Here is a 12,488-nt window from a genome sequence, read left to right on the forward strand (position 1 = left end):
CAGGAGGCAGCTGATCGATGTTTCTCTCTCATCGATGTTTCTGACTCTCTATCTCTCTCTCTTTCTCTGTGGAAAATCAATAAAATATATTTAAGAAAAAAAAAAGATTACTTTCTAACCTTTTGGGGGGGGGGTTAGTTTACTTTGAAATGACAAAAAATCCTATAAACCCACCTATCCCTGAAGATCTCTAGTAGATAGGATTTATTTGCATCTATGCCAGTGATTGAAAGAAAGGGCTAAACAAGGTTTCACAGATGTAGGGTCCAGAAATCCTCTTTAGTTTAGCTTACCTGTTTCAATTCAACTTATGTAACCAGTATTCGTGGACTGTCACTGTATGGTAGGCACCAGGTTAGGTGTCAAGGTTACAGAATGACCAGCCTTTGCCCCCAACATGTTTACAATCCACTGAAGAAATCCACAACCAAGAAAAAGTTCTGTTATAAGACGGTAAGAAAAGCTAATAAAGAGCACAGATGTGGTAAGACCGTGGCTCTCCAAGGATGGATCACCTGGGACACTGTCAAATATGCAAATTCTCAGGCCCCAACCCCAACCCAAATTTAGTAAGAAATTTTGGGGGTGGGGAACAGCAATTTGTATTTTAACAAGCTCTCCAGCTAATTCTAATGTGTACTAAAGACTAGAACCTTTGATTTAAGGGAACCTAGCTCTACCTTGAAAAGATAAACTAAAAGTCTTACTGACAGGGACCAGGAGCTATTTTTCCTCCTCTTCTTTCTCACCAAACTCCACAAAAGAACTGACTAGACTGTTATCACCATTTCCCCTTTTCAACCCACCGCAAACTGGCTCCTGCCCCTCTTCACCCTTTCACCTGGAGGCCATTACATCCTCCTTGCTACTAAGTCCAGGCATTTCTCTATCCTTCCCATCCTTCCCAACTTGGGAGCATGACGTTGCTGACCTTCCCTCCTTTCATTTCTGAGATTCCACTCTGCCCTGGCTCCTCCTGCCGTCCCCCCACCCCCTTTTGCCTTACCTTCAAATCAGTGCCCCTCGGGGTTCTGTCCAAGGCACTCTTCTCACTCCCCACACTTTCCCTGGACAGTCTCATGCGTCCACTACTCTGTCGAGATGGTGATAACCCACAAATGTGATTCTCTATCCAGAACACTCTCCTACCTCCAGACCTAGGTATGCAGCTGCCTGCTGAACATCTTCCTTTGGCTCTCCCACAGCACTTCAAACTCAACATGTCCAAAGGCATGCTGACCTACCCCTTACTCTTCCTTTAGAGTTCCCTTCTTCATGAGTAGCCCAAGCCAAGAATAAGGATGTCATCCTTGACCCACATTCTCCTCACGACCTACCTCCACATAACGTAACTACTCAATCTCTAATCCTTCATTTTTCACCATCTACAATGTCACTTCCCTAGTAGAGGTCAACTTCACTTTCTGCCCAGTTGACTAAGATGGTCTCCTAATGCATTTCCCCTCTCTTTATTCTGTCATTCTTTCAAGCTAACCATCCACACTACGGCCAGGGAGACCTTGTATTCTTAAAGGCGCATCTGATCGTGTCACCTCCTACTTCAAGTCTTGCAATGGTCCTCCACTGCCCTCAGGATAAAGTCCAAACCCTAACATGGGGGATTACATGCCCCATGGCCCCAGCTCCTACCTGTTCCTCAGTTTCATTTAATTAACTGTTCTATGATCTTGCCATCTGATCAAAGCTACTTTAAATTTCCCTCTCTCCACCCCACCCCCGCCACACACACACACCATGTCCTTTCTTGTCTTCCTTCTTCTGGATGTGCTGTTTCCTCTGCCTGGACTTTCCCGCTCAAGCCTGGCTGTCATTTTTAGGCCTCCACCAAAGGTCCTCTCCTCCAGGAAACCTCCTTTAACGCTGCTCTCACATGCTTCACAGAAGAGAATCTGGGGTGAGATCACACAACTCCTGCTCATTTATCTCCCTCACAAACCACACTCTCCTTGAGGGCAGGGAACACAACTTATTCCCATGGAATGCAGTGCCCTAAAAGGCAACACCCAGTGAGGATTTGTTAAATGGACCAATCTTCTTATATGATGGATAACGTGAATATCCCTAAAGCCCAGACCTGTTCCTGTGAAGGCATGGAAACCCTAGTGGTTTTTTGCCCCTTTCCTTAGGGCTCTGAGGAGAAAAGGGTCTGTGGTTCTAGCCTCATAAAAGGTCCCATTCACAAAGCTATTTACTACACTCTCTCTAGCACCTCAGGCAGAACAACAGCGGCCTTTCTCTGCAGCAGCAGTCTCTGAGAGGGAAACTTCTGAGGGAAATAAATGGGGCCAGCCTGGGGCAGGCAGGACAATAACAGGGTGGGCCCTCTGCCCCTCAGACTCCTGCAGGGAAAAGCAGTCAGGAAACCAGGCTGCCAATGGGGAAATACCCTCAGCCCTGAGACGCTGAAGAGAAGCAACCCCAACAAGGCTGCTCTGTCCCTAGAAGAAATACCAAGTGCCCAGAGACCTAGCACCCAGGAAGAACAAGGGGGATTCTTGATCTCAGTTCCTGGCAGCGATGTTTAGAGTTGCTTTCTTGCAATCCCTTGGCTAGAGGCATGGAGGGAATTTGAAATGTCAAAAATGAGCTCGAGTTCAAGTCCGGAAACAGCCAGTAGAAATATACCACGTATAAAGAGAATTAAACAGCGCACTAGAAGGCAATCCAGAAAAGCGAAGAGACATCACTTCTGAACCCTGAGTAACAAGATATAATTACCAACATAACACATACAAAGAATGGAAGAGCACCAACATTTACTTATAATAGTTCACCACATGCTAGACATTCTATTAGAACTTTTACATAAATTATTTTACACAAACAAAAAAAGAGAAGAGTTGAATAGCTATATGTATGTGCCAAAGAAATGCTGACTAATAAAATATACAGAGTTTAATGGTAATGACCAAAAAAGGTTTCCTTGAAGGAAATAAGAGCCAAAGAGTTGGGGGAGAGAGAGAACACTCATGTAAGGGTGTGAAAAGAATGAAGTGGGCCCCGGAAGCTGGCTAGTCTACCTGAAGGAGAGCGGCAGGTGCAGTCATCAGACCTAGAATTAGTGAGATGTGGGCTGAACTGAAGGAAGAAATCATGAATCCCAGGCCACGGAGGCTGGGCTGAGAAGGAAAGACACTGTGGGTTTCTAACAAAGCATTACTTGCGGATGAGAACTTATGCACCTGACTTTAACTACTCTGTGTGCTAGCTGTCACCAGAGCCATGCCTTTCAGTCCTTAGTTTAGAATCAGCATAGGCCTGAGCACGCAAACACAGCTGAGGAGAGTTCAGGCCAATCTGGAGTCCTTGTCAAACTAAATGCCTTAACAACACTCACCATATGTTTGGCACTATCAAATTCACTAAACGTTTTTACACAAATCATTCTGATCACACAGTTAGTCAGTGGCTGAGCTGGAGCTCACACAAAGATCTCACTCAACGGTCCTCAACTCTTTACAATTATGCCACTAGGGTCCCTGGCTGGGTAGCTCAGTTGGTTAGAGCATCAGGTTAGAATGAGATCCTTGGTCAGGTCATATCCAAGAATCAATAAATGAATTCATACACAAGTGGAACAACAAATCAAAGTTTCTCTCCCCCCCCCAACTTCCTCTTTTTCTCTCTCTAAAATCAATCAATAAATAAAAAATTATGCCACTATAATGGTTTCTGCATAGATATTCCTTCAACCCTGGAGTTTGATCTGCTATGTGAAATCGAGGAATGATTAATCAGAATCCATCAAATATATGTTAATCTCCTCAAATCGATTCAAATCCCTAAGGGATATCCCAGGACTCACTCCCCTTCTCTCCCTCTCTTTAAAAGGCTGCAGTGAAGAACTCTAAAACTATCTGGTAGACATAGCCTAACCTAAGGGTCTTGGCAAGTTAAGTACCATTTGATATGCTACATTCAGTGAATTGCTGGGTACCATGGGAGACAAAGTGACTTTTTAATGATGGTCTTATTCTCTCTAGCAATAGCACTACCCTTCTCTCATCAGTCAGTCTCAACTTGGGAATCAAATTTGATTCAGCCTTAACACACCTTGATGATTTTCCTTCCAAATTGCCTTTCAAATCCTGCCCCTCTTCTTTTCCCCCACATTATCCTTTGCTAAGCTTGCTGCAAAAACTCCTCGCTGGCCCTCTTGGCCCCAAGCTCTCTTCACATAACATCAAAATTCTCTCTTTAAACATGATTTTTATCACCATATATTACATAAACCTAACTGGCTCCCTTTTTCCTACCAGATCCAGTGAATAGCTTTATCCACTCCCATACCTTGACATAATTTCTCTCTGCTCAACAAAGACCATCTAGAGCAGTGGTTCTCAACCTTCCTAATGCTGCGACCCTTTAATACAGTTCCCAATGTTGTGGTGACCCCCAATTTCATTGTTACAAATTGAACATAGTTAAAGCACAGTGATTAATCACAAAAACAATATGTAATTATATATGTTTTCCGATGGTCTTAGGCGACCCCTGTGAAGGGGTCGCGACCCACAGGTTGAGAACCGCTGACCTAGAGATACTCCGTATTTGGTTCTGCCCCAGAACCTTTGCTTATGTTGTTCCGTTGTCTGAAATGCCCTCCTCAATTTCTTCCACCTAAATAATTTCTGACGACTCTCCCTGGCTGTTCTCATGAACACCAACCTTCTATTCTTCTCTAAATACACCCTTTTGGTATACATCAAGAGTCAGCAATTATGTACTACCTTTTTATTGTTTTGTTAACACTTCCCAACAAGAATGCAAGCTCCACATTCTTACAAATTATTTCCCAGAACACCAAGAACTGAGCTGAGCATGGAGCTATTTGATAAATATTTGTTGTCCAACCAAACTGGGCATGCGCCTCTGACCGGAAACGAACCCAGAACCCCTCAGTCCCCAGGCCAACACTCTATCCACTGAGCCAAACAAGCTAGGGCTAACTTTTCATATTTTTTTGTCTATTCTAAATGGGAAGACAGAGACTGATAGTACTTAAGAGCATTAAAGATAAATGTTACTCTAAGGGTGCTCTTTCAGAAATGCTTTTGAGTATCTAAAGTTAAGCTTAGCTTGCTCCTGCTCATAATGGATATTAATTGCCAAATGCTTCATCTGCAAATCCCCTGCCATCTTTTATCTCATCCCCAGATAGGACAAGAGCACATTTTGGAGAGGACTCAGCATTTCAGGGAACTTACTGTTTGCAGCTCTGGATACCTGTCACTGTTCTGGGAAGCCAACCTTCTAAACCAGGTAGAAACTCAGGAGAATGGTGCTTTCTTGGTTCTAGGGCTCAATAAGAAGAACCTGAAGCATTCCAGGAACCACTCCCCACCCCCTGCTCAGATAAGCCATCTCTTCAGCCCCAGCTACAAACCTTCCCCTCAGCCTGAGGCTCTTTCCTAGGAAAGGCCTACCTACCATTCCCCTCCCTCTTCTGCCTTCTCTTTCTCCCTCCTCCACACACCCTCTATGAAATTTAGCCTCTTTTAGAAAAAAGGCTATAGACTAGAGAAAGGTTGCATTCAATCTCAGATCCCTGTTGCTGGTCTGGATTTATTGAATTAGGAAAAGTCATATGCTTCTAAAACAAGGAACATTCAGAGATCACAAAACGAATCTTTCCTATCCCCATCTAAAGGAGCCAAGATAGCTGAAGCCTCCATCGAAATTCCTGGGAAGGAGATTCAATAACCTCCTCTCATATTCTTCTAGTATTATCACCCAACCCTTACCATTGCAAAAGCATTCCTTCTTTCTAACTTCATGCACTTCTGCAACAAAAAACCCTGTTCACTCTGGTTAAATTCTTCAAAACAATGGGAAAGCTCTTTCAGTTACTCTTAATTTGTTTTGGGCTACTTCAGAAAGTAGTGCATGAAGCTAAATCAAATCCACGTGTTTACCATCTAAAATTTATATACAGTTTTACGATTTAGAACGCCATTTGAAATATATTATCTTATTTGATTTGCTCCTTTCAGCAGCCCCGTGAGAGAGATGCAATAAATGTTATAATCCTCAAATGACACACTATGTTTGTGAACTGGAAAGCATTTCATATGAATGAGCTATTGCTTTACATGAGGAAGCTAGAGGCAGTATGTGACTTGCCCAAGGGCACACAGTTAAGGGGAATGCCAGGCTCAAATGAAGAACTCTTGGCTTAAATCTAGTACTTCTCTGTTTTGGCCCTCACATGAGCTAACTAACTCTGCACAGAGAAAAGCTGTTTTATGGGTGCAAATTTTAACCCATCTGGCCATCTCAAAACATTTGCCCTGGAAAATGAGGCAAGTGGATATAGATGACAGTATATAATGACCAATGAGCACTTAGGAATTCCTGTCAAAATAATTCAGTGTCATTACCTCTGCTTGCCATATCAAGCACATTTTTAGAAACACCAGAGAAGAATATATACTAATGGGCAATAAGCTGTTCATGGACAAAATCTGAAAGGAACAAGAACAGGTATGCTTTAGTAACCCATTTTCCAGTAACAACTGATTAACACTAAAAGGTTAATCGCAAATACTCCATGTTTCTTTGAACCCAGGAATCACTCCCCTGGAAGGGGTTAAAGACTCTGTCAAATAAATATTCCAAAGCCCTCTTTACTTTGAGCCACAGTATCTCTCCACGGACATCATCCTCCATCATGCTGCTGACCTCCTAGAAAATATACATCACCTGGAGAGTCTTCTCTAATTGACTTTAACTACATCTGAAATTAATACATGGATGAAAAGTCCGAAATTGAAGAATTTATACTTGCTGACATGTTCATCCATTCTAACAACATTCATTTGTCAATATTCACTGAACACTTACCCCATACAAGGTGCTAAGCTAGGCACGCAGGATCTACCTGAGCAAACCAAACACAGTCTTTTATGGAGCTTGTAGCCTAATGTTGCTTTTAAGTGGTTTTCAATAGTCTTAGACCTTTCCTAGCTCCCCAATTAGATTGCATGCTCTTTGTGAGCAATAACTGCATACTTTAATTTTCTAAATCACTCTTAAAGCACCTTATGCCACACTCTCTACACAGCAAAGTGGTAAACTAAGAGAGAACACTTAACTCCATAAGCAGGGGCATTTACTTCCAATCAATCCCTCCAGGATAAGATTGTGAATTATTTACTTATTTATTTTTCCAGCACAAATAAGTCTTTATTCATTCATTTTATTTTCCCAGGGAAAAGAGGGGACGGGAAAGGGTCAGCATATGCTACAAAATGATAGCAAATGGAAGTATCCAACACAGCAAAATCAACCATCAAATAAGCATCCCTAGTAATGGGGGTCATGAAAGTCCAAGGGGCGCTCAGTCTCCTACAGTTCCGAAATGAAGGGAGGGGATCAAGAAAGAACCCACAGGTACATGCTTTCCTGCAGATTGTGATTTAAAATCCACAGGGTCGTGAACCTGGAATGTCAGAAAGTCCAACATGAGTCTATAGCAAAAGGGATAAGATCCAAAGCAACCGGAGATAACTTGAAGAGGGCAAAGGCCCAGAACTGATCCTCTAATGGGGAAGGGAATCGGGGTCAGAGTAGATGAGAGGAGCACTCTCACTCTACAAAGCTGCATGATGCCACAGGAGAAAATGGGGCTTTAACCATAGAAATTACAGGTGTGAGCCCCCAACACTGTTAAAAAGTTCAAAGGAATGATGAAGAGCATCTTACCCCACTGCCAAAAAGAGAATGAAACAGTGCCCCACTGTAGACAAAACTATTTAGACAGAGGGGGGCCATGAAAAGAGCCATGGATTCAGAATCAGAAGATCTGCCTTTGAGTCCAGATTCTGCTACGAGTCAGGCAAGATGGCACTGGGCAAGCCGGGTATCCTCTATGGGCCTCAATGACCTCTGTAAAATGGGAGTAATAACCGCTGCTTTATCTGCCTCACAGCAATCCTGTGAGGCTCCGATGAGATCTGTTCCTATGAGAGCTCTTAGGAAAGTGTACTGTGCTCTGCAAACCCGGAGGTGACAGTTAGGATACACAGCTAGCTCCCAGAGGAGCATCTCTCATCAGCCCAGGAACCCTCAACGCCTCCTTGTATTCCCTCAACGCGCAAGTTTCCATCTTCTCATATCCCTGAATTCGGACAAATCATCCACCATCCGCATCTCAAAAATGCAAATTCCAAGAGGGTGAAAAGGGCAGCATGTAAACCATCTCAACTCCTTGCCTTGACATGCCTGTTCTCCCTTAATAAGAGTCAAACTATGGAGTGTGGCTCAGTTGGTTGAGCGTTGCCTAGCGCACCGAAAGGTCGCTGGTTGGATTCCTGATCAGGGCACATACCCAAGTTGTGGGTTCAATCCCTGGTCAGGGACATGTGAGGTCATTGTTTCCCTCCCTCTCTCACTCTCATTCTCCCTTTCTCTTTCTCTCTCTCTAACATCAATAAAAACATATTTAAAAAAATAAAATAAAAGGTAAAGGATGGAGGTTCAGACATACACTTTCTGTTCTTTGTGACTATCTGCCTTTTCCTTTTCACTGCAAAGTCAGTCCTCTGTCTGAGGACTATGAACTAATCTAAACAGGACTCTGAGGCAATAGGGGTTACTGTTGTGGGGAGAAAAACTATATGCACTTTAGGACACATCCCTTAGCAAAAAAACCCACAAAAAAACAACAACAAAAAACCACACAAATATTATTAGCATGAATTATGAATCAACTGGACATGAAGGAAGCAATTACTCCCTTGCAAACAGTCTTCCCTATCTCTTTCATATTTTTTCTAGGCCCAGGCCTTCCATTTGCTTGTTTAGTCCTCCATCCTGTTAGGATGAATGTACAGTACCCACAAAACAATCCTCTCTCAAGATTCTCAAGGAGAAAGGTTAAGGGGGGTGAGGGGGTTGGGGGGTAGGTTGTGGGAAAAGACAGACACCTTACAAAGTTGTAAACTGTATTGTGACCAATAATGGGGAGGCTGGACAGGCTCTGGGGATGGGGGAGGGGCATCCTGTGCTCAGACTCTAAGGGCCAGTGCATATCTATTTGCCCATCAGGCCTTGAGTCCCAAAACAACTCCTTCCGGCTCTAGGCAGAGGGAAGGCCCATTTTGCAGTCAAGCTTATTAAAAATGCCTTGGAAGATTAAATCTAGAGCATTAGCCAGTTGGCAGGTCTCAAGTTAAACCCTAACCTTGGAGAGGAAAAAATTCTAATGTGACCTATTCATTTGGGAGCCGTTATTAGCTACGTTAAAAAAAAAAAAAAATCCAGCCCTGTTGGGGTGCAAAGGGTGTTTCTGTCCCATCATTCAGACCACGAACATCCTCCCCATTCTAGAAAATGGGATCCACCCCATCACCAAACCCCACCATTCCACAACAACCAGTCCCGTGGGGGCCCTTTCCCCCAGCAGCTCCAACACCTAAAGCCAGTCCCAAACCACCCTTTCAAATTCACATACCCTTAACCCAGGCTTTCCCCCATTCCCTACCCTCTAGGCTGGCAAGTTAAGGACTCAAATTGGGCCTCCAGCTTGGCAAAAGCCAAAGTTGGCTGGAGGCATTTGCCCCTCCTCCCCACTCCTGGCCTCACTGTCTATTGCTTGTATAAAAAAACAACACACTGAATCAGGAGATGTTTCAAATATGGATACACAACAGGGAAGATAAACACACATGCCCAGACAGTCCCCAGAGATCAATGCATGCGCCTACCCCACCATTCCCACAGTCCGCCCAGGCCCTGCTTTTGCAACCTTTTACCAAAATGCAACACCCTCCCTCCCCGTCTTTCCTTAAGTGTTGAATATTGGCAAACCTACCTGTCTATACTCTGGGGTAACCTTACACTCATGGTTTCTCGGCGTCTCCACGGTTTCAGAGTCTTGTAGGATTGATGTCTTGATCAGGATTGAATCCTTGCAATGTTTAAGAAAGATGAGAGGAAGGGCCTCCCAACTTGAAGATTGGATTCTTTTTCTCCAGCTCTCAGGACCCTAGTAACTGAAGCTCCATTCTCCTTTACCAGTTAATATGGTCTGCTTTCTTAGTCCCCTTTTCCCCTCCCCCGTCTTGAAAAAAAGAAAAAAAAGGAAAAACTATGACCTTAGAAACCAAAAACTCAACCCCAAATCTCTAAAAGGTTAGCGCTATAGGCTAAAAAACGAAACACAAAGAATAAGCCCTCAAAATAACAGTCTTACTACAAAATACAGATAAAAACCATCCTTTTAATCCAGTTTTCCCAGCGGTCCTTCTGTTGGTAAGAGCTTCAAGCTTCAAGGGGGAAAAAATTTCTCCGTTCTTCAGTGCTTAAAACGACAACAGATCCATTTGAGAAAAGAGGGGGGCGATGAATAAATCCGAATTGGCACTTGGAAAAAAAATATCTTCCAGCTGATTTGCACAGCAAAAAAGAAAAAAAAAATTAAACCATACAATAGTATGTAAACAAAAGCACTCCTTCCAAGTCCAGTATAACCCTGGAATCAAAATTAAGAATTTCCTTAAAAACAAAACAAAAAAAAAAACCTTTTACACGAAAGGTTCTGAAATTCTTAAGTGAGCCAATCGCACCAGAAAAAAAAAAAATTTAAAAAAACCCAAACCTGAAATGCAATGCTTTTTTTTTTTACCTTTCCAATGGCAGCAATAACCACAAACCAGAGAAAACCTCCTCTGCTTTTCTTTTTCCTCTAAACTCGCAGGCTTTTCCCCCTGATGCTCAGACCCAGCCGAGGTTCGGCCTTTTCCCGAAAGACATGCCCGGCGTGAGTTCTGCGGCTCCGCTCGCCCGCATCCAGGCTCCGGTCTTTTCTGTTGCCTCCGCCTCCATGAAACAGACGTCGCTTCCTCCCGTCCGCCCTGCGCGCCCTCTCTCCCGGCCTCAACCGCGGCGCCCGGACGCTGCGGGCTCCGGACGGTGGTTGTGGATTTGCGTTCGGGAGGGACGTCCCTCCGCACCAGCCTCGGGAGAAGCCGGCCGCCGGCTCCCCTCCCGGCCTCTACGCCTGCCCGGCGCCGACGCGCAGCACCGGCACCGCTCGCCCCGCGCCCGACCGCCGCGCTCTGGCCTGGGCGGCCGCGCCTCCAGCTCGGGCTCCGGCCGGGAAGGCGGCGGCAGGCGGCTCGGGTGGGCGCCCGGCTCCCGGCGTCGCGGCTGCGCTCGCCTCCTTCCGGGCCCCTTCCCCTCGGGCTCGGCGCAGGCCCAGCCGGCCGCCCCCTCCGCGCCCTCCTTCCCCGCGAGCCTTTCTCCTTCCCTCGCTCCGGCGGGGGCGGGGCCGCAGGCTCCTCCTCCGCGCGGCGAGGCGGCCGGCCTTTCCCCTGGCGCCGCGGCCGGACCCGGCGCGGCCCGCCGCCCGCTCTCCCTTCGTGGGGTCCTGCGGCCGCGGCTACCACCCGCCCGCCCGCCCGCCCGCCGCCGCCGGGCCGGCCCCTCCGCCGGGCTCCCTGCGCTCTCTGCCCCCGCGACCCCGCACCGCCCCTCCGCGGCCCCACCGTCGCCGGCCCTGCCCTCGGCGCGGCCTAGCTGGTCCCGGGTTTCACGGCGTCCGACGCTTCGCCGGGTCCGCCCCGCCCCCCCGCCGGCGACCCCGGCTCCGACTCCGCCGCGCGCCGCCGCCTTCTCCCGGCTGCGGCCCCCCCGCCCCGTTACTGTAAGCCCTGCGCCCAAGACCCGGCCTTCGCCCCGCTCCCGCCGGCTGCCAGGCCCCCTCCCCACGTTCCAGGTCTTGCCTCGCCTTCACCAGGATCACCCTGTCTCCACCTCTAGTTTCATCCTATTTTTCAAAAATGTGTGCGGCCCTAGCCGGTTTGGCTCAGTGGATAGAGCGTCATCCTGCGGACTGAAGGGTCCGGGGTTGGATTCCGGTCAAGGGCACATGCCCGGGGTTGTGGGCTCGGTCCCCAGTAGGGGGCGTGCAGGAGGCAGCGGATCAGTGATTCTCTCTCATCATTGATGTTTCTCTCCCACTCTCTTCCTCTCTGAAATAAATAAAAAAATATGTATTTTTAAAATTTGTCTCGGGCCCCCTTCCTGGGAGTCAGGAGCTCTTTGACGGCTTCCTCCCATTTGGGGGCCCTCCCCACTTCTAACACCCAGCGACTTTGGGGAAAGGGACCTTCACTTGGTTGATTTGGTGGGGCCTGCGGGAGGCAGCCTACCGACCTGACGCTCTCTTATCCATGTTTCTCTCTTCTCCCTTTCTCTCTCTCAAAATCAATAAACTATTCTTCAGTAAAAAGAAAAGCAATGACTTTCTCATTCATAGACTGTCATCTTCACTTTAAGGCACAGATTACATAGATTTTTGTTGTTTGTTTTTGAAAGTAAGTGGTAGATAGGAAACTCTTGCCAGCCATTTCTAATCATAGAACGTTGTAAAATAAAAACGTGTATCTCCTCTATGCTCAATATCTCTTTTGAGGCCTTTCCCCAGGAGATAACCAATGAGTTTCTGTAGAACAAAGATTTTT

At 46.3% G+C, this 12,488-nt stretch overlaps 1 protein-coding gene across 1 annotated transcript in view; it reads right to left on the reverse strand.

The window, feature by feature from the left end:
- The window catches only part of ARHGEF11 (Rho guanine nucleotide exchange factor 11), an 83,577-nt gene extending 72,504 nt beyond the window's left edge, over positions 1–11,073 (reverse strand). The window contains exon 1 of the mRNA XM_081112351.1: positions 9,836–11,073. Within this exon, the coding sequence (XP_080968477.1) occupies positions 9,836–9,867 (32 nt within the window). The 5' untranslated portion in view covers positions 9,868–11,073. The remainder of the gene's footprint in view (positions 1–9,835) is intronic.
- Positions 11,074–12,488: the final 1,415 nt, after the last annotated feature.

Source organism: Myotis nattereri, assembly GCF_964212035.1.
Source record: "Myotis nattereri genome assembly, chromosome: 18".
NCBI lineage: Eukaryota > Metazoa > Chordata > Mammalia > Chiroptera > Vespertilionidae > Myotis > Myotis nattereri.